This window comes from Lemur catta, chromosome X (assembly GCF_020740605.2).
Source record: "Lemur catta isolate mLemCat1 chromosome X, mLemCat1.pri, whole genome shotgun sequence".
In the NCBI taxonomy this organism is placed as follows: Eukaryota; Metazoa; Chordata; class Mammalia; order Primates; family Lemuridae; genus Lemur; species Lemur catta.
The window spans coordinates 47,574,675-47,597,320 of record NC_059155.1 but is presented as its reverse complement, the minus strand read 5'-3'; the positions used below and the strand labels follow the sequence as shown (position 1 = coordinate 47,597,320).

The window sequence follows — 22,646 nt, the reverse complement described above, 5'->3', positions numbered from 1 at the left end:
ATCACTCTGTGAGGCTCTGGCTGTGTGAGGCGCTCTGGCTGTGTGAGGCGCTCTGTCTCAGAATGTGGGACTATATGAGGGGATCTCTGTGGGTTTGGAATGTATGTCTCTATGAGTGAATATCACAGTGTCTGTGATCCTGGCTCGGTCTCTCTCATTCCCTCTTTGAGTCTTTGTGAGTTTATTTCTATGAGTCTCTGAGTGTATGTGCCCTACACTGTGTTGTTTATTTTACACTGGATGAGCATCAACAATGCCTAGGGTGCTGGGCAGAATGATTTCTACCTCAATTCTGGCATTGCATTCGTTGTTGAATTAAGAGATAGCCAACAGAAAGGACCAAGGCTTAAAGATTTGGGAGCAGTGAGGGCTCAAGAGAAATGTACAGGACGGGCTCAGGAGGGTCTGGGGATTCTGGTGAATGGCTGTCCTGCCCCCTGCCCTGCCTGAGAGTGAGGAGGTCTCTCTGTGATTTCCTCTGTCCATCTGCTGCTTTCCCTTCTTATGCCTAGTGTCCAAGAGTGAGGTTAGCGATCCTACCCACTCCTGACGTGGAGGTCTCTGTGTGGGATTATCGGGTCCTTGGGGCTGGACAGCTCAGTGTTCATGCAGCATGCCCGGGGACCCAGGCTCCATTTCTAGTTCTTCCCACCCCCTGGCTACCATGTTACTCTGGTTCCAGCCGACCCTGATGAACTCCATTGGCTGTGGGGTTGAAGTTGGAGACTTTGAATTTGCAGTGGCAACAACTGTCACTCTCCCAATCCCCTTGTATTTTCCAACCATGGCCAGGCACATAGAATGCTTCTGACTGGTGGTGGATCACCTGTGAGTGGCTGGAGCCCTGAGCCTGTGAAATCTCTCCTAATGGTAGGAGAATAGCCCAAGCCCATGAGGGCCCCCAAAGACCAACTCTGTACCCCTCCCAGACCATCATGGATGACGTATACTTCCCTCTTTCCACAGGCCTGTCTGGCCCTGAGGGAGCCCCTTTCTGAAGCTGTGGTGCTTGGACGACCTGCTCTCTACGTTGCTGGGCACCTGTAGGTGTCCCTCGAGAGCTCAGTTTTGAGGTTCAAGTCAGTGTGGCCATGAAGGGGCTGCCTATTGGGCTGATGCTGTGACCCTGGAGTCTGCCTCTCCTGCCAGTCCCCCTGCCTGGAACATGTGGCTGCGGCTTGGCCCGCCGTCGCTGTCCCTGAGCCCCAAGCCCACAGTTGGCCGGAGCCTGTGCCTCACCCTGTGGTTCCTCAGTTTGGTGCTGAGGGCCAGTACCCAGGCTCCAGCACCCACAGTCAATACTCACTTTGGGAAGCTAAGGGGTGCCCGGGTACCATTGCCCAGTGAGATCCTGGGACCTGTGGACCAATACCTGGGGGTGCCCTATGCAGCTCCCCCAGTCGGCGAGAAACGTTTCCTGCCCCCTGAACCACCCCCATCCTGGTCGGGCATCCGGAACGCCACACACTTTCCCCCAGTGTGCCCCCAGAACATCCACACAGCTGTGCCTGAAGTCATGCTGCCAGTCTGGTTCACTGCCAACTTGGATATCGTAGCTACTTACATCCAGGAGCCCAACGAAGACTGCCTCTACCTGAATGTCTATGTGCCCACGGAGGATGGTGAGTGCTGCGGCCAGGCACTGTGCCCTCCCTGCCTCCCGCCTGCCCTGTTGTGTTTGTGGCTTGCATGTGGTTGTGTGCCCTGCAGCATGCATCTGTCTGTCTGTGAAAATGCTTCTAACCATCACTCTGCTTGGCCTTCCCCTTCCCCCTCCCTGTTCTTCACTCTCCCAGCATTGTCCAAGCTCCCATGTGTGAGTGACACTGTTGCCAGGAGGGGCCTGGCCAGGCCTGAGAGCTTTGACAGGTCTAGGTCCAGTACTGGATGGGGGTTCCCTGGGGGAGTATGGGTCACTGCTGGCAGCTGCCCGCGGGAGGATGCTGGCTGCACCAGGCCCCCCTGTTGCCATTCCACCTGCTTCAAAAGGTGGTAGGTGTGTGTGGCCAAAGGAGCTGGGTGTGTGTGGGGGGCGGGGGGCAAGCCTGGTGGGCAATGCTTAGGTGCCTCCTCTTTCACTAGCTGATGCCTCCTCCCGCGGGGGTCACACTAAGGTAAGTGACAGAAACAAGGAGATGGTGGGACAGGCTCTCTGCCATGTGCCGCCTGCAGAGCAGCTCAGCTCTTGGGGCTTGGGGGGTGGGGGGTGCATGCCCCTGGGCAGAGGCCTCCTGTTATTTTTTAGTTTTTTATTCATTTTACAGTAAAGCGGATTTCCAAGGAATGCGCCCGAAAGCCCAACAAGAAAATTTGTAGGAAAGGAGGTAGGTAGCGAGCCGGCGGGGAGGGAGAGAGAGAGAGAGGGAGGGCTGCCTGCCCACCTGCCCTTGCCCCTGAGGACCCAGACTTCCTTCAAGTAGCCCAGGCTCAGGGGGCGGTGAGCAGGCATAAGCTCCACCTCATCCCAGGGCCCTGGCTGCTTTTCAGGGAGGATCTGGTGGCCTAAGGCAGGTTCAGAGCAGAAGGAGCAACCCCATTTCTTCCAATCTTCCCAGCCCCAAATTCCACCCTAAAGTGTGTGCCAAAGACGGAGCCAGTGGCTCTCTCGGTGACACCTCAGGAGAGACTCTAAGCAGCCAAGATGGAGCCAGAGGCTCCACCCTTTTTCCAGTGAATAGAACCACAAGACCACCCCTTCCGTGCTTTTTCCACTCCCACCCCCAGATTGAAAGTCTAGACTCAACTCTCAACTCTTCCACCCTGAAGCTTAGACCAAACATATGTACACAGGTTTAGTAACTCCTGCCACACACACGACCTCCACACCCTGCCCTCCCGCCCCACCACCTCTGGCCAGAGCGTAGCTGAGAGCCCTGGGCTGCTCTGGTGGCAGAACTTGGGGATCTCTGAGAACTGTGGACTCTAGAGGAGGCACAAGATCCTGAATTTTAAATTTATCCTTTTGCCGAGAGGAATTTATCCCCCTGTATAATAATTCTTCCTGTTTGATTACTACTTTGTGTTTTCTGCAAGGCGTTTTCATATTTACCTCATAAAATCCTCCCCACGTCTCGGGAAGCGTCTCGGGAAGCGTATAAGACAGGAATCAGTATCCGAATTTTACAGATGAGGAAACAGGCCCAGGGGAGTGACTTGCTGCTGCTCAAAGCCAGGTCACTGGTCTGTGGCAGAGCTGGGACCAAAACCTGGGTCTCTTGACCCCCAGGGCATGTTCTTTCCACTGTAGCACTCAGAAGCAACTCCCATCTGGTCATTCCCACCTCCCCAACTCTGAAAAGAATGGTGAGATGCGGCTGGGTTGGGCCGAATTGAAACAGTACCAGCTTAAGGAACAGGTGGAAATGTACAACTTGATCCCTACAACCCTTTGGCATGCTTGGAGTTTGTTTTCCTTTGATGTCCTAGGGCAGGGTTTCTCGGAGTGGGGTTGTTAGGATTCCTAGGACAGTGTGCTCCCTGCTGAATAAGAATCTCTGGGGGCAGAGCCCGGAACCTACATGTTGAACATGAGTCCTGAATGCTTTTGATGCACACGGAAGCACAGAGTGAGACCCGCTGCTCTAGGGACAGTGTTCCCCCACATCCCTACACCCAGCCCAGGACCTCGCACACCGTAGGCAATCAATGTTTTTTGCATGAATGCAGAAGCATTGTGGTGCTGCAGAAAGAGAACAGGTCTGGGAAGCACAAAGCCTGACTGAGTCCCAGCTCTGCTGCCAACTCACAGTAAGACCTTAGGCAAGTATTTACCTTTAAGAACCTCTGTTCCCACATCTGAAGGTGGAAGGGGACCATTCTGGCCTTAACATTTCATTAGCCTATAAATGAATTCAGATAGAAGGTCTCTTAAACCTGCTCCTATGATTTACTTGGTAGGGTGAGGAGAGCAGATGACACTAACATTAACTATTTCTTAGGAAGAGTGACCTCTCTAGGGCTCCAGTATGGCGAGCCTAGGGCAGTTCAGTCCAGCCCCGAGAGTTTGGCCAGAGAGCTGTCAGGAAGCCCCCACTCAACTACACACATTTACAATCGGCATTGTTGACTGTGAGCAAGTCCATGTGCTAGGTGCTATTGGGATGTGGAGGGATGAGAGGTAGAGGAAAAATCTAGAAATGACTAAAGGGCCTAATCACTGCTCTGAGGAAGCTCCTAGCCTAGTATTAAAACTCAGCTGGTTTCCCTAAGCCCCACAGACCAGCCTGGGAAGGGGCTTCCAGACTGTGGGGGAGGGCATTTGGTCGTTTAGCTGTTCAAATTAGTTCCCTATCCAAGGCCTGTTGTCCATTTAGAACAGTCACAAACCCTGCCTCCTCCTGGGGCAGACCCATACCCAGAGGTTGTTAGGGTTGCCATGTGCATAGGTCAGGCAGGCCGGCCTGGTTGGGCTCCTACAGCAGCACAATGTCGGCACGGTGGTCAGTGGCCGGTGGTTGGGGGTCGAGCTGGCCTGGGTGAGAGGCATGGCCACAAGGAGTTGCTCAGCAAGTGCCAAGCTGGAGGAGCCAAGACAGCTGTGTGAAGGAGGCTGGAACAATGCAGCCACCCAGGGACACTCTCAAAGGCCGTACAAGGGAGAAATCTTTTAAGTCAGGGGTGACGGGAAGTGAAGGGTTTCCTGGGGAAAACCTGCCCTGTTCTCCACCCCACCCCCCATCAAGTTGGAGGGAATTCACGTCTGGGGATGAGTAATTCTTTTCAGTTTGGCGGGCTGTCCACTGTGTGGGTGATGATGCCCATGTCTCCTAGGGTTCCTGAGGATAGTACTGGCGGGTGTTGAACTAACATGTTAGGACGATAGACCCACCAGAAGTTCAGGGAGCTGGAGGCAGTTTCTGCCCTGGGGATGGGCTCCTGCCGTAGTAGAAAAGCCATTTTGTAGTTTGAGAGCAGTTCCTGTTTTGATTAATAACTGTAAGAAAATCCAGTCAGCAGAGGCCAGACCAGCTGAGAAAAAGGGCTCTTTGCTACCTCCAGGCTGGGGGTATCTGGTGTCATAGATGCAAGAGGGTAAATCGTGGGGCACCAGCACCTCTGCTTCCACACATTAACCAGCATCCAGGAAGTAGGTCCTCTCTCTCCACAGCCATTGTCAAGATGCACTTCTAGCCTCCTTCGAACAGGAAGGAGAATTGGTGCCAGCTTACCCCTAGATCCTAAATGTCTCTCTTCTTCCCCTCTAGTCTCTTCTCCTCTCCTCCCTTCTCCTCCTCTCCCACCTCCATACTCCACCACTTTTCTCATCTAGTTTGTCCCTTCCCTTTCCTTTCCCCCACCCCAGAAAAGTCGCGTGGTGCAGTGGAAAGACCATGGGCTTTGGAGTCAAGCAGACCTGGGTTTGGATCTCACCTCTAGTACTTCCTAGCTGTGTGATCTTAAGCAAGTCACTTTACCTCTCTGAACCTCAGTTTCCCCATCAGTGAAACAGGAATAAGGATAGTACCTACCTCATTGGGGTGTAAGGATCAGACAGTATGGCAGAAGTAGAGTGTCTGGCACATGGTAAATATTCAGTACATGATTGGAGCTATTACCATTATTCCTATCTCTTTGTTTCTCTTCCTCTTCTCTTCTCTTCTCTTCTCTTCTCTTCTCTTCTCTTCTCTTCTCTTCCCTCTCTCTCTCTCTCTCTCTCTCTCTCATCATCATCCCTTTCTCCTTTCCCCCTTTCTTCTTTCCCTCCCTCCCTCTCTGGCTCTCTCTACATCTCAGAGCAATGCTTGCTGCTCTCAAGACTGGTTCCTGTGGGCAGGAACCCCATTTGCCATTAACCAGAGCAGGGGGCTCCAACGAGGAAGACCAGAGGGAAAGCTTCATCTCCCATTTTCTCCTGTGGGAATTAGGGTCAGCTGAGGCCCAGCTCGAGCCAGCCCACTGGGCCCCAGTCACTCAGGCCTGAGGTCCCTGGAACGCATCTCTGCCCTAAATACCTCATATCAACAACATCCACACATGCTGGCAATGTCACCCCTCACCCTCAGTACCTGCCTCTGCTATCCAGCTCGACCTGCCTGTGTACACACGCGCAGCCCCTTCCACCCAGAATGAATCTTTCCCCTGAGCAGGTCTCTGGCTCTGTGCCCTGGCCCACCTGCTGCTACCTCCTTCCTAACTGGAAAGGTAGTTGGTTGAGATGGGCTGTTGGGGACAGGGAGGCGGGGCAGGGAGGTGCAGGGAGGCCAGCACAGCAGGGGCCTGCAACACCATCATCCTGATGAAGGTCTGGGCCTCAGCCCACCCATTCCCTCAGTTCTTGCCATCCCTCCTGCCTGTCCTGGGCCCAGGCCCAGAGCTGGCTTGCTGGGCCACACTGCAGTCATGCTGTTTTTGAATTCTCTCTCTGTTTTGTTCTCTGTTCTGTGCTGTTGTGTCTCCCCGTGTCTGGTCCCCAGGATCCGGCGCTAAGAAACAGGGCGAGGACTTAGCGGATAATGACGGGGATGAAGATGAAGGTATTTGGGGGCTGCAGGGCGCGGCGGCTGGTGCATGGCACAGAGCCCCTCCCCTTCTCGATGGGGAGAAGCCCCGTCTGTCTGTCTGTCCGTCCGTTGGTGTGTTTCTGTTCCTGTACAAGGCCGTTGGGCTGTTCATCTGTCTTTGGCCTCGTTGGCCACTGGGAGTTCTGGGGTGATGGACACGGCTGGCAGGAGCAGGGGACCACAAGCAGAGCCATGGGGGGTCAATCCCCCTCGCCCCAGGCCCCCACCCCTCCCCCATCTTCTATGCTTCATGGGCACCTGCCCCTACTGAGCAGCAGGGAGAATGGAGAGAAAGCAGGGTCGGGGAGGGTGGGGAGAGGCACGAAGCAAATGGGATGGTGAGGAGATATGTGTTTCATTAAGGAGACCCCCGTGTCTTGCAGGGAGTGTGGTTTCTGGGAGAGGGGCCCAGCACGATGGTGAACTGAGGAGTAAGACAGTGACAACCAAAGGTGCCAGAGAATAGCAGAGCCTAGAACCTCCCTAGCCTTCTCCCAGAAAGAGAGATGATCTCAGGGCCAGGGGCTGCAGGAGGTTCAGGACAGAGCCGGAAAGACTGGGCTAAAACGCCAGGCTGAGCTAGGACACCACAGCCGTCAGTAGATGGCATAAGATCCTTGGGCGATAATCAGACCAGCCTCCCTCCTTGGGGAAACACATTGTGTTTGCTCTGCAGCGGAGAGCATTCCCTTCTACCTCCATGCCCAGGCCCTGCCCCTGTCCCCCTGGAGGGGCCAGACAGATCAAGGGGGCCCACTGGTGATGGGCAGGGCTGTGCTGGTGTGCAGAGAGCATTGGTCCGGCTCACAGACCGACAGGCTGCAGGCAGAGGTGATCAGGCCTAGAGCCTTCTCTTGACTGCCCCAGCCCCAGCACCATGCTGCCTGGGCTTGGGAGCAGCCGCTTGGCAGTCCCTTGTTGAACGGCCTCTGGGGAGGCTCCATCCACATCTTAATGCTGACTGGGAGCAGGCTCTCTTCGTTCTTAGTTCCACCCCCATCCCCAATGTTTTTGATTAAGTCTGCCCAGGAAGAGTGGGGTAAATGGGCACATGGCTGAGAAACCATGTCAATAAGGTCCCCCCCATCTCTGCCATTCACCCCCCTTTCCCCACATCCTTCCTCGTTCTCTCCCTGTGCTATCCCTTATTCCCACACCTCTTGTCTCTGTCTGCACTGGGGGGCCAGCTGCTGCCAATGGCCGTTTTTCCATGTAACTGGTCTAGGGGGTTTCAGGGCTCCCCAGTCCCTGCTCTCTAAAGCCATGTCAGGTCCCAGGACTCCTGGGTGCCCAGGGCAGGGGCTCACCTGATGCAGCTAACGGAACCATCCCTTCCTCTTCCTGCTGCCCCCTGCCCCCAGGGCCCAGCCGTGGGCCACCTAGGCCTAGCCGTGTCAGGCATTCCTGGCTGCCTTCAGCTGGGAGGCACTTGAAACCAGAGTCTTTAAAAACATCACTGAAGTCCAACTGTCTCTGGCAGATGTTTGAGCTCCAGGCTGAGCAGCTCCATGAGTCCTGCCTCAGGGATGGCGGTGGTGTCCTGGCACCTGGGATAGCTTTGCCGCCCGCACCCCCACCCAGGGCTGGCGGGGGTGGGGGAGGAAGGGCATCCTACCTAGCCTGCGTCTCACCCCTTCTCCTTGCAGACATCCGGGACAGTGGTGCTAAGCCTGTCATGGTCTACATCCACGGAGGCTCTTACATGGAAGGGACAGGCAACATGATTGATGGCAGCGTCCTCGCCAGTTATGGCAATGTCATCGTCATCACCCTCAACTATCGCGTTGGGGTGCTAGGTATGGTTCCCTGCCTGGTGCCTAGAAGGAAGGCTGGCTTCTCAAGGGGGGGAGGGAAGAATGCTGGGGAGTTAAAAAAAAAAAAAACAGGCAGCCTTGGTTGTCTAGCTGGTGCTAATACCCACATCAAAATGCTGTTATCCCATAGCCCCTACCCAAGTACTGGGAGCTTCCCCATATCCCTAGGCCCTTTTTTGGAATGTTTAGATGCCACTGGAAATGCAACTCAAACTTCACACCTTCTCTTAGGCCCCAAGCCAGATCTCTGCTCCCAAACTTGTGCTTGGCTGAGTTTTATAGGGTCTGTTAATTTTCCAGTGTCCTGTCTTCATCTCTACGCACCCACCCCCAGATCCCTAAACACCCCACACATACACAGATATTCCTTCTAGTCTACCCCATGTCTACACACCCATTTACCCTCACATGTCGACACACCCACCCTCGGGCATACAGTTGTTTCTCACTCACCCCCAACAAAGTGCACACACGTCTAGCCCCGTGTCCACATCTAAAGGTCCCCAACACATAAATACATTGTCTCAGCACTCCATATACACTCCACACATACAGTCTCCCCCGCACATGTAGCCGCATACCCATACACTCTATACGCTTCACGTCCACACCCCACAGATTTCTCTCACCTTCCATATATATACACACACATCCTCATATACTTCTCCCCACGTCTCTATAGCTACACCTACACCCACACACACTACACACACCCACATATACTACACATACCCACACTCACACTTTCCTCTAGCCCCTTATTTACACCCCACGAGAAGACCTACACCCAGCACATCCACACCCAAACTCCACACATACATGCCTTAAATATACATAGATATTCCTTCTACCAACTCTCCCACGTAGCCCCACATACCTATATCCCCCTACACACCCCACTTCTGCATCCACTCCACACACCCACATACCACACACATACACACATCTGTCCCTCACCTTCCGCACATAAACACAAACCAATATTCCCCTTCCCCGTACGCACATACCCTTACCTGTATGTCCACACTGTCCTATGCCGCACACACGCAAATACTACACACACATCCCCATATCCCTGCTTCCATGTCTACACACATCCCGTGTACTGCACTTATATATTCCCCCATATATACACACACCCATAGACCCCCTACCCATATACCTACACACACATACACACACATATGTAACTCTTCCCACACATACCTTGCATATATGTACCCAGTACATACATGTGTACTTATCCCCTCACCTCACTTACCTCATATATACACATTTGTGTGCCTGGAGCTGCAGCTATATCCATGCATGCACATACACCTCTGCCCACCCCAGCCACACTCTTGCATCCCCCAACACTTCCATGCCCCATGTACACACATACACGTTCCTTCTACTCTCTCTATGCAACATATCCCCCCACACACACATGCTCCCATGCAGACACACTCATTTCCCAAACACCTGCTCATACACACCCATACACCCTTCCCCCCACATACTCTGCCATGTACATACTTATTTTGGTGATTTAGGCTGCCCCTCAACCCTGTGCCTTCCTTGGTGACCACCAGGGCCTATCTATGGCCAAAGTCTTGGGGTTAACAAGTGCCGCAGAGAGGCTGACTAAGCATACAGGGTCTTGCTCCCTTTCAGATGCTCTCCCAGACCCCGTATCCCTGCAGTGGCATGAAGAAGTCAACTTCTTGCCTGGAGGGTTTGTATCCTCAGAGTTCCAGTGGGAGTCTAGGCTCTTTGTCAAGTCTGTAGGCCTGGGTGCTAAACCAGAAGTTAGGCATGGGTTGCTCTTTTGCCACTTGGGGGACAGGACCTTGTTTTAATTTGCTCTCGACTATATTGCTTTGTCAGTTCCAATCCCGGAGGCCCTCGTGCTGCATTTCACTTCTGGATGCGATAGCATGCACAAAATGGCAATCTTCTCTTGACTTACCGTTAATACTATACGGGATAGGAAGACACCTTTTTGGGGGTTCCGACTGGAAAAATGATATTCCATGAAAAAAGCAGAGTCTGTGTCCCCTTCAGTGGCACCTGGGATACTGGGTATGGAACATGTAGGGCATCACCTCTGGTCTCTCCACGGTCTGGTGGGCTCTGGATTTCCTGGTTCTGCCCCTGCTCCACTGTCCTGCATTGCCTCAGACACCATGGCGAGGCTCTCACTAGGTTCTGTCCTGAATCTCATGGTCCCATGCAGGTGGCTGTAAGCCCACACACTAGGGCTGCACAGTTCCTAAAGGGGAATGAATGCACAAATGTGATTACACAGAGATATACAGGCACACATACACAGTAATTGAAGGCCAATAGTAATTTTGCTATTTTCTTTTCTTAGAATGACAGAAAAAAGTCAATTCGGCTACTTTAAAAAAATTATACACACAAAGCTCCATTCTATAAGGTTTATTGGAAAGTACAGAGAATACTATGTTCCGTATTATCAGACCACCTAGGAACAGAGAAAGAGAGAGAGTGGAGGAAAGGGGAAGAGAGAGAGGAGAAAGTAAAGAAGAGAAGAAAAAGACTGAAGAGAGAAAAGAGAACAAGAGAGACACCAGGAAAGGAGGCAGAGAGGAGCCAGAAGGAGAGACTTAGGATCTGAGAGACTCAGGGTTTCACATGGGATGCGAAGTCTCCGCAATGTCACTTGGGAGCTGTGGGCTGCACAGAAGGCTGTGGCTGGTGAGCACTCCGTATATTATCCTGATTCGTGACTGCCTCACAATCCTTCAGCTGCTCTAATCCTTAACCTTCTATATCAGAAATTCTTAACCTTTTGGGGGGTCTTGGGCCCCTTTGAGATTCTGATGAAAGTTATGGACTCTCCCCCAAAACAATGCACACACATACATACGCACAAACTTATAAAAACAATTTTACAGATCCCCCCAAAGCTCATCTGTGAAACTCAGGTTAAGAACCCCCCCCCCCACTTTACAACCTCCTCTCATTTGAATAACCAGAACAGCACATCTAGGGGACAGAAATATTATTCTTTGTGCTTAAGCAGTTGATGACCAAAATAATATTACGCAAAACTCAAAAGGAATCATAAACTGAGATTTGGTGAGAAGTTCCCCACCACTTCCTCCTGTGTACCCTTCAGTTCCTGTTCTGGAACACAAATATAATCAATAAGCCACTGATTGGATTCTGGATACATACAAGATGTTTTTGTCTCTTGGCACCAGATGTAGAACATGGGTTTGTCCCTGATGCTTGGGAATTTTGCTGTGTAGTGGAGGCTTTGTTGTTTTGTTTCCCAAAGCGTCTCAGAACAGGTGGCCAGTTGTGGACCCCAGTTACATGCACTCAATCACCCTTCCTCCCATCAGCTTCTCCTGAGCACTGAGCCTAAACAGACCGTTCACTCTAAGGTGCTTCCCTGGACATCTTGGGTGATTCACGGATGTTAAGAATGTCACAGGCTAATCCATGGATCCCCTCCAAGGCAGAGGGGTAGCTATTGTTTGAGAAGGCCCCACTGGGCTTGGGGCCAACAAAAGAAAGGAACTCTAGCAGGATATGAAATGTGGATATCCCTGATGCTGAGGAAGTAGGGACTTGCCAAGTTTTATTCTGGGTTCCAGAATTTAATCCTATATCCTTGCTCAGGTACCCTCCAGGCAAACTGAAAACCTGGTAAACATCAATCCTTGAGTGACACAAATATCTGGTTTTGTTACAGTCTGCCAGATTCCCCCATCTTCTGTTGACAAGCAGTTTACCGTGTACTGCAGTAGGAACTTGGGCCCAGGGAGACTGGCTCAGATTTATTCTGGCAGTTTATGGAATTTGGTGTTTCAGCCTTCATTCTCACATGGTTTCTGTGAATGGCTGAGTTACTGGGGAACTGGGAGGGAGTGATTGCTCTTCCAGACTGCCAGATTTTGTGTGCTCATGGCTGATCAGGTTTGCTGTATCATCTACCTGAGTCTGTTGGATATAGCACTTCAAGCAGGATTCTGATAGTAGGGACTGTTGACATGGCATCCATCATCCACATGCTTCAGGGCCCCTTATCTGGAGGCTCACGGGACCTAAGAGAACAGAGACTGATGGTCAAGTCCTCCACCCAGCCCTTTCAGGCCTTTGTTCCTAATTCAGGAAATCGGTACATGTTGGAGAAATCTACTATAACCAAATGCAGGCTTTTCCTGCTGATTGGGAGAGACATATTTGACACATTTCACTAAATGATGCCTTGGCAAAGGCTGAAGCCAAGTCTGCTATTGCCTAAATGAGAGAAAAGGAAAAGAGAATACGGGGGAAGGAGAGGAGGGAGGGAAGACTAAGGAAAGCACATAGTGATTTTTGCCAGAGGGTCTCAAGACTTGGGCAGCTGGGTTGGATCTTGGTCAACATAGTTTTTAAGACTCGCAGGAGCAGCTTCAATTTCTGAATGGGCCAGGCAAAGGAGAAGCTGGTTTCCTTGTCAGTAAGAACAAGGGCTCCTCCGTTCATCCTCATTCAGGCTCTCTCTAATTCCTTCTCATTTCCTCATCTGGAACCCGGAGCTAAAGAGGACTTGTGACTAGGTTCTTGGAGGGATAACTAAGTACTTTCCATACTTAATTGTACCAGAAGTAAATTAATAACACATCTGAAGAGGGTGAGAGGAGCTCTTTTGCAGAACCTAGGTACAGAAGGACTGGAGAAAGACAGTGATGAGGTTTTGTGCCTGCTTGAGTCTATTTGAATTCAGCTTCTGTCCATAAGCTGTGAGGACCACCAGAGAGCTCTCTGTGAGCTGTGGGAGACTCCTCAAACATGGCCTTGCACAAAGTTGATTCCAGGTGCTGTGAATGAGCTTTTAACTGTGGAGTCAAAAAATACTGATTCAAGTGTGGGTTTCCATGTGTAGGAGCTCTACAATTATCCACCTGGAAAGACCCCTTCCAAAAGCCTATAGCAGAAGATAAAGCCTTCGAAGGAACCTAAGGATCCAGGGAAGAGAGATGAAAGGAAGAGTCTAAAATGGAAGCGGTGGTGGGGGGAGGAATATAGGACATCTCTGTGGGATAGCCAGCAGGTGGGCGGGAAGGTAGTCTCCATGGCAACAAGTCTCCACAGCAGCAAATCCCAGCAGGTGGGTGGGAAGGTAGTCTCCATGGTGACATGTCTCCTCAGCAGCGAATCCCAGTGAGGGGGTGGGGCGGGAAGATCTGTTTCTGTGGTAACCCACTGCACTGACTTCCCCATTTCTCCAGCAGATGAAAAAGATGGTCTAACCCAGTGGTTTCTCTACTTTAGCAGGCATCAGCATCACCTGGGGAGCTTGTTAAAAAGCACAGATTACGGGGACCCACCCCCAGAGTTTCCGATTCATTAGGTCTTAGAGGAAGGGAAATGCAGACTTGCCCTGAGAATGAGGGGTAGGGAGCCATCCGAAGCCCTGGGAAGAAGTGGAGATGGACTCATTTGTACAGGAAGGGCAAGGAGAGCTTAGGGATGTTTGTCTCTTGGATTTTTCACTTCCTTTAGAGAGAGAAAGAAGGGGAAAGAGAAGTAACTGTAGATCTGCAATGTGTTGAGCATGTTATAGATGCTTATGTTCATTTTATCCTTGTGACAACACTATGAGGTATTTTTATCTCCATTTTGCAGAAGAGGAAACTGTGGCCCAGAGATTTTAAATAACTTGCCCAAGACTCCATGGCTAGGATGTGAGAGAGCCAGGATTCAAACCAAGGACTGTCTGACTCCAGGGTCCCTGTCCCTTCCACTATATTTTGCCAGATGTTAGGGTAATGTCCCCAGATAGCACATCAGAGCAGAGGAAGCTGATCAGGGCAGTCTCCCACCTGGAGGCATCCACCTCAGATGGTCTGCAGACTCCTCTTTCCAAACTGGATAGGGGGTGGGAGGCAGGGAGCCTCTCCTTCCTACACTGATGACGCTGGACCTTGCAGAAAGGAGCAGTGGTTTATGATGGTGAGGTGGAAAGAACTATGCTGCATGCTCATCCTCTGTCCCCGCCTCCCCCAACTCCTGCCTGCCATTATAACCCAAATCCTCCATCCCTCTGCCTTCACCATCCTCATGCCCTTTGTCAAATCCAGGTTTCCTGAGCACTGGAGATCAGGCCGCCAAGGGCAACTATGGGCTCCTTGACCAAATCCAGGCCCTCCGCTGGGTGAGTGAGAATATTGCCTTCTTCGGAGGAGATCCCCACCGTATTACCGTCTTTGGCTCGGGCATTGGTGCATCCTGTGTCAGCCTCCTCACGTTGTCACACCACTCTGAGGGTGAGTAGCTCTGCCCACCCTGAGCCCCAGGCCTTCCAGACTTCACCCCAGGGGCACCCAAGGGAATGAGTCTGCCCTGTTCTACCAGCTTGGTATCCCTTTGGGGAGAAGTGGAAGGGAAATGTTTCTCGGGGGAAGAAGTACTTACTTCTCCCAATGTGAGAGATGGAAGGGAGAAAATCCCATTTACATCCCAAGAAAGCAAGATTCTCCTTCTGACGTGGGAGTCTTATTTGGGAGAGTATCCCCTCTGAGGGGACAATAGTTCTTTTGGGACAGGGGAAATCTTTCAGTGTGAGATGGACATGTTACTTGAGGGTAGAGACCTAGGATAGAAATTGGTTTCTAGGTGTAAGAAACACTCATTCTCTGCCTTTCTCTCTGAAGGACATGTCTGTCAAGAGGGGAAATGTTCTTGAGGGGGAGATGGGTTGAACTAAGAAATCGCTAACCTGTGAGGTGGGCTTCTTCTGAGGGATGATGGTCTATGATCAGCCTCCAGACTTCCTCCTGGGCTCTGCAAGCCACCTAGGGGAGACTCATATTTTAGCCTCTCTCCTTGCAGTGGGTCCCTCTGTCAGTGACCCTTCCAAGGGAGCCAAAGAGGCCCTTTTTCACTCAGCAGGAAATAGTCTCTCCACCTCTGCACTACAGGGGACATTCTATCTCTGACAGGCAAAGCTGAGCTTCTCATGAAAAGATCTTCCTGAAATAGGTGCCCTTCTCTGAAGTAAGGAAATATGTGAGAGAGGAGATAATTTTTTCATTGAAATCAACCCTGTGAGTTAGTGATATTCTCACAGTAAGACTTTCAGTCTCTCCTTGAAGAAAGTCTGTCTCTCTTGAGAGAGAAGAACCACCTCTGACCTAGAAATTCTGTCTCTGCCCCCCCCCAGGGACTAGCCTGGTGGGGCAAAAGTAAGGTAGGATCTGCATCTCTAAAGAGAGGAAATGTTTCTACGTGACAGCAGTGGGAACAGGAATCCCCCTTTTTTTCCCCAAAGGAGGGTAAAATGTCTGGCTGTAAGGGTGCCTCTGTCTGAAAAGAAGTCTGGCGCCTCCTCTGACTGGGGACTCCTGCCCTGGTGGGAGAAGGCCTTTCCTGGAGTGGTACTCCGCTGTCTCACAGGGTGCCTATGTCTCTGGAGGCTTGGCTGCTTTCAAGATTCGTTCTCTCTGTCTTTCTGTAATTGACTCATGGAGAATAATCTTTGGAAAAGCGAGGCTCTCTCAAGTACTAATCTATATTTCTCTCCCTCTCTTTCTGCCCATGCAAACTGCCTTTCTCTTAGAGGAATGGAATTGTGTGTTTGAGGGCCAAATTCTGCCTTGGGAGTGTGGGGGCCAGATAGAGAATGATACCCTTTTTTCCTAGGGAAGGAAGAATCATCTTCTTTTTCAGTGGGGGCTACTGGCTCCTTCTCAGCTAGGGGAAAATCTGGATCTAAAGCATCAGTAGAAGCTTTGGGACAAGAAAAGTCTCTGTGGAGACTACAGTCTGGGAGTGCAGGTTCCCTGGAGACTTTCAGACCCCAAGGCCTTTGCCCTCAGGATCCTTCCCCAAACTCTCAGAATGTGGGGCTCTCTCCTGCCTGCATTTCTCATCTCTCATGAAAAAGACCCCTTTGTGGTATAAGCGCCAGCTCCCTGGTGGTGCGCTGGCACAGAGCTGGGCCCAGCTGGGCAGGAAGCAAGAGGGGAAGACAACGAGAGATAAAGAGAGGGAACATAAGGAGCCTGATGTCTAGGACTCAAGGGGTTAATTCTCCTGGCATTTCCTTAACCCCTAAGTTACCAGAGGAACCAGGCAAGAGACCAGTCAGGGAAGGGACCCAGCAGCCCCTCCTCTGGCCCTACCTCGTCCCCTGCCAAAAGAGTCATTCCTCCTTCCTAGCCCATCCGAACCATGGGGCAGCTTCAGGGACAAAAGAATAAGGTGTTTTATAGCTGTGTGTGACACAACAGATCTGACCTGGTGCTGCCTATCTTCTGTAGGACTTTTCCAGAGGGCCATCATCCAAAGTGGTTCTGCTCTGTCCAGCTGGGCTGTAAACTACCAACCAGTGAAGTACACCAGCCTTCTGGCAGATAAAGTGGGCTGTAATGTGCTAGACACCGTAGACATGGTGGACTGTCTCCGGCAAAAGAGCGCAAAGGAACTGGTAGAGCAGGACATCCAGCCAGCCCGCTACCATGTGGCCTTTGGCCCTGTGATTGATGGTGACGTCATCCCCGATGACCCTGAGATCCTGATGGAACAGGGCGAGTTCCTCAACTATGACATCATGCTAGGTGTCAACCAGGGCGAGGGTCTCAAGTTTGTGGAAGGGGTGGTGGACCCTGAGGATGGTGTCTCTGGCACTGATTTTGATTATTCTGTCTCCAACTTTGTGGACAATCTGTATGGCTATCCTGAGGGTAAGGACACCCTGCGGGAGACCATCAAGTTCATGTACACAGATTGGGCAGACCGTGACAACCCTGAGACTCGCCGTAAAACACTGGTGGCACTCTTCACTGACCACCAGTGGGTGGAGCCCTCAGTGGTGACAGCCGACCTGCATGCCCGCTATGGCTCACCTACCTACTTCTACGCCTTCTACCATCACTGCCAGAGCCTCATGAAGCCTGCTTGGTCAGATGCAGCTCATGGGGATGAAGTACCCTATGTTTTTGGGGTCCCTATGGTAGGCCCCACTGACCTTTTCCCCTGCAACTTCTCCAAGAATGATGTCATGCTCAGTGCTGTCGTCATGACCTATTGGACCAACTTTGCCAAGACTGGGTAAGGAGAAAATGGGGGCTTTTCTTCTTTGGGACCCCAGCATGTCCTCCCCTCTGCCCATCTGACTAAGCCTCTTCCACCATTTCCCTTCCTAAGATATTCCCAAAATCTTGCTTGGTAACTCCTTTACTCCTTTTCCTAACCTCCCTTTCTAGAATCTTTCCTGCCATTTTCCTTCCTTCAAAAATTTCACTGAGGCTCAGCACTCGCTTAGCATCAGGACTGGGCAGGAGTGAGAGTTACTGGTAGAAGTGTGGGATTCAAGGTTAGCTGGTCAGAGGCCATGTGAAATGGGAATAAAATACATTCTGAAAGAGCCTTTAGAGGGGCTCTTGGCAAAACTGAGCAGCTGAAAAGATTGATAGATACTCAGTAGCATGTGAGAAGAAAAGGCGTTTATAGCCTGATCTTAGAGGATGAGCATAAGGAAGGATGGGATAGGAGTTCAAGCCCTGGGGAAAAGCGGGGATGGACAGAGGGAGGTACCCTAAAAAAGATGGAAATGGTGGGAAGTTTTGGAGTGGGAAAGAGTTTTAGGGGTGGCTGTGAGAAGAAGAATGCTGGGCCCTTTCCTCATCCAGGCAGAGTGGTGACCCCAGATTTCCATGTGGTATTTCAGGGATCCCAACAAGCCGGTCCCCCAGGACACCAAGTTCATTCACACCAAGGCCAACCGCTTTGAGGAAGTGGCCTGGTCCAAATACAATCCCCGAGACCAGCTCTACCTTCACATCGGGCTGAAACCAAGGGTCCGCGATCATTACCGGGCCACTAAGGTGGCCTTTTGGAAACACCTGGTGCCCCACCTATACAACCTGCATGACATGTTCCATTATACGTCCACAACCACCAAAGTGCCGCCCCCGGATACCACCCACAGCTCCCACATCACCCGCAGGCCCAACGGCAAGACCTGGAGCACCAAGCGGCCAGCCATCTCACCTGCCTACAGCAACGAGAACGCCCAAGGGTCCTGGAACGGGGACCAGGATGCAGGGCCACTCCTGGTGGAGAACCCTCGTGACTACTCCACTGAATTAAGTGTCACTATCGCCGTGGGGGCCTCCCTCTTGTTCCTTAATGTTCTGGCCTTTGCTGCCCTCTACTACCGTAAGGACAAACGGCGCCAGGAGCCCCTGCGGCAGCCTAGCCCTCAGAGGGGAGCCGGGGCCCCTGAATTGGGAGCTGCTCCTGAGGAGGAGCTGGCAGCATTACAGCTGGGCCCCACCCACCATGAGTGTGAGGCCGGTCCCCCCCACGACACACTTCGCCTCACTGCGTTGCCCGACTATACCCTGACCCTGCGGCGCTCCCCTGATGACATCCCACTCATGACCCCCAACACCATCACCATGATTCCCAACTCCCTGGTAGGGCTGCAGACATTGCACCCCTATAACACCTTTGCCGCAGGGTTCAACAGTACCGGGCTGCCCCACTCACACTCCACTACCCGAGTATAGCTCCAACCCAGAGCACAGCCTGTCTCCTGGCTCCCTCCCTCCCAGACCCACAAACACATGCACACACAGACACACACACAGACACGTACAGACATATATGTATACACATGCACCCACACCCTACAGCAGACCCACCTGCACAAACATAGATGTGGACATGCACTTGCATGTACAAAAACACAAATACGGAAGTAAACCTGAATAAACCCTTCAAACGGGGACTCAAATGAGTCCTCGGTAAACCGAGGACCCATGGAACAGCAGCTGAAGCCAGCTCCCTGAGCCTGACCACAGACACTCCTGGGGGTGCTGAAAGCAACAGCTGGACACCCCCTTGGTGCTCGCCTTCGGCTTCTCTTGAAACTGCACCACCGACCAACTCCAGACTCGGGAGCTTTAAAGAGCAGAGTAGCTCTTCCTCTCCCAGACTTGGTCTTTTTTCTGGGTCTTGTTTCTGTTGATTTTTTTTAATTTTGGAACAAATGCTTTTCCAACCTGTGAGTGCTAAGAGGCAGCTCTGAAAGGGAGGGCTCCAGGCCCAGGTTTCTCTGGCTCTGGAACCCCTAGTGCACACACAACCAGACCAACGAACAGGACCCCCAGGAGAGAAACAGATTCGAGCAAGACTATGGGGTGGAAGGAGAAAGGGGTTAATGCTGGATGGGGCTGGAGAGCCACAGGGGAGAGATCTCAAGCTGTCTCTGTGTCCCTGTGATGGCTGCAGAGCCTACAGGGTGACCTGCTTCCCCCAAAGGCCAGCAGCATTGGCCTGGCTAGACTAGGGGACCCTAGATTTGCTGAATGAGGTACTGTGGAGGCCATGCCATTACTGGCCCCCAACTCCGCCCCAGTATGATCTGGGTTCTGCCTCTGCCCTTGGGGAAATGCTATCAGATATTTGCCCCATTTTCTTTACAGTCTCTTTTTGTGTCTGTCATTTCTCTTTCAAAAAGGCGGTGTTTTTTGTTGTTGTTGGCTTTTTTTTTTAAAGAAAAGTTCTTAAAACACTAACGGAAACCCATGGAGTTTGTCCTTTGTAAAAATTTTAAACACAGTGTCTTGATATAAAAATAAAAAATCCAGTTAGCACTCCCAAGCTGCCTCCCTTGCACAGGCCTTGCCCCAGCAGACCTACGGGCAGGGTGCGTCTGCAGGCTAGGAATCAGTCAGGCGGCCTCCCTCTGCCTCCTCCTGTCCCTTTAAGCTGACACAAGTCTGGGCTGCACTCTGCTGGCCCCCTGCACGAAGGACTCTCCAATCTTAATCAGGTTGCTGTCCCCAACCCCCTGCCCCCAACGCTCTGGGTTCCTGCAGCTGATGCCTCCTCTCAGCACCTTGGGCCTCCTAATGAAATGTCAAAAATAATACTTCCTCCTCTGCCAGTGCTGCCGCCGCCTCCTTTTCCTCCTCCTTCTCCTCCTCCTCCCCCAACCCTCCTCCACTGCAACCACCCTGCCCTCATCTTGGACTGGGGGCTGGGAGGAGATCTGACTTCTAACATGCTGAAATTCTTTCTTGTATTGAATCCAGTAAGGCATTAGACATGTGAACTGCCTGGCCTTGGGTAACCGACAGAGCAGGGCCCTCTCCTTCCCCAGGGATACTTGTTTCCTGTTCTGGGAATTAGAATTGAAGTCATCATTGGGGGCCCTGGCAGTGATTTCTCGCCAGGATTATGGTCAGTGGCTCCTTGTCAACCCCGGGGCATAGATTCAGTGAGGCCCACAGGGTTAGCATTATGGGATTCATACTTTATCAGTGACTTGACAGACTGAACTGGGAGTCTGCTCCTCAAGTGTGACGGTTGGGTGGGGTTGCTGATACCTCAGAAACTGGGAATAGAATTCTTCAAAGTGATCCTGACAAATTGAGGGAGATGTACCATCACAAGCAGGATGACATTCAGAGGGGACAGACACAAGGTAGTATGTACAAAGACCAAAACCCAGAACTAATGTACTAATATGGTAAATGAAACAAGAGAAATGGGTAATGATTGACTTGACACATGTATAGTTTAAAAAAACAACTGGGGAGAGGCTGTCAGGGTGGGTCACAAGTTGAATGAGTCCATAGTGTAGAACTGGTTTTCTCTCTCCTTTGCTCCCTCCCTTCTTTTCTTTATTCTTTCCAAAGCTAATATGGATACTAGCATATGATAACAAAAATATAGCATGGAGTTGCTGGGAAGTAATAAGAGTGTGAGTTTTAGAACTAGAAGTAACCTGAATCATCTAGTCCAATCCACTTATTTTGTAGTTAGGGAAATGGGCCAAGAAAAGCCCAGCACAGTTAGTGTTAGAAACAGACCTAGAATGCAACCCAGTAATGTATGACCCTTCCCATGGTCCTACTCAACTTGTTCTACTCTATCTGCCATTGATTATGCCTTTCAAAGTGTGATGGGTCTACCCTTGGTCAACACATTTGTAGTATATGTAGAAAAGCTGAAGAGGATCTGGAGAAGAGCAAAAACAATGTGCCAAAGGACTCGCTGGGGCGTGTGTGTGTGTGTGTGTGTGAGTGTGTGAGTGTGTGTGTGTTTTCATTTAGAAAGGAGAAATCTGATGAGGGGACATTCAATGGTGTGGAGCACCTACTATGTGACAAGTGTGCTATAACCATCTTCAAAAATATAACTCCTAAATAAGGACAGAGCTGATGACTTGTTCTCCGTTTCTTCTGAGAATGATAGAGGGGGAGATGAGATTAAGTGAAACACAGGGGAAAATTTTGCTACAGATAGGAGATGATCACGGGCACCTAGTGAGTCCTCAATAACAGTTGCCAAATTGAACAGATGGCTACTAAGGGAAGCATTGGTGTCTTTCATCTCCCTGAAAGCAGAGGGCTAGATTACATGACCTTTTGAGGTCAATTCAGAGTCTTTGTTCTTATGCTCCATCCTTTGGTTGCTCCATTTGAGATATTAGCAGACTGGGCCTCCGGGGGGAGGGAGGATGTGCCTCCAAGTTAGGAGGCTGTCTCTTTGGGGAAGATTTAGACACTGCCTCTCCTCTAAAAACTCAAGGCACCATAGCAAACCCAGCTTCAATCCTATTAGGGACCCATCAGTGAGAGATTACAATTGGTCATCGTCATACCTTTGAAAGGTCTAAGTGGAGGAGGTGACCTTCAAGACAGGCAGGATTTCGATCTAATTGACAGCAATTCTGTGCCCATGTAGCTTGGGGTTCTCAGCTCTATTGCTGACTGCCAGCCCTGAGCCCAGCTAAAAAAGTCCAGCTCCAGCTCCTTGTTTGAAGAGAAGCTGAGGATATACTTGGATTTTATTTCACATCGCAAAAATCATTAGTGCCCAGGTTGGGTCCAGTCTGCATCCCTAGATTTATCTGGTTTCTATTTTGGTCCTTTAGGGAGCCGAACACAGCCATTATGGGATCTGAATTTGTGGTGTGTGTGAAGGGTCAGAGGTTGGTTACTGTGGAAATCTCCATAGGAAGTCTGATTGGTAGGACCACAGGCCTGGCCCTGTGTAGTTTATGTACTATGAAGTATAAAAGACACCCACTTTGGGGTGCATACTGTCAGGAAGACAAAACTGAGCCATGATAAAATGAATGACATGCATAATTTAGCATGTGGCTTCAAGTGTACAGTAAAGGCTAAAGGCACTGGAGAAATTGTTAAGAAAGGCTATGGTGGGATTTGCGTGGGCAGAGTAGTAGGCATTCCAAATTGGGAGAAGACCCTCAGCCAGAGTACGGAGATGAGTAGGTCTAGGCATGCTTGAGGAGCAGTGAGGGGACTGGCCTGATGGAAGTTAAACGGTGGCATCAGCTTGGCGAGACAAG

At 51.2% G+C, this 22,646-nt stretch overlaps 1 protein-coding gene across 2 annotated transcripts; it reads left to right on the top strand.

The window, feature by feature from the left end:
• The first annotated feature begins 966 nt into the window (after positions 1 to 966).
• Positions 967 to 19,927, top strand: NLGN3 (neuroligin 3). Of its 2 annotated transcripts, XM_045538660.1 has the most exons (7): positions 1,107 to 1,622; positions 2,265 to 2,324; positions 6,414 to 6,473; positions 8,147 to 8,296; positions 14,398 to 14,583; positions 16,579 to 17,368; positions 17,988 to 19,927. In XM_045538660.1, exons 1-7 carry the CDS (start codon positions 1,166 to 1,168, stop codon positions 18,829 to 18,831), a joined length of 2,547 nt encoding a protein of 848 aa, XP_045394616.1. In that variant the 5' UTR covers positions 1,107 to 1,165; the 3' UTR covers positions 18,832 to 19,927. The 2 variants fall into 2 exon arrangements, with proteins under 2 accessions (XP_045394618.1, XP_045394616.1); XM_045538662.1 differs by lacking the exon at positions 2,265 to 2,324 and having other exon boundaries at positions 967 to 1,622.
• The last annotated feature ends 2,719 nt before the right edge of the window (positions 19,928 to 22,646 follow it).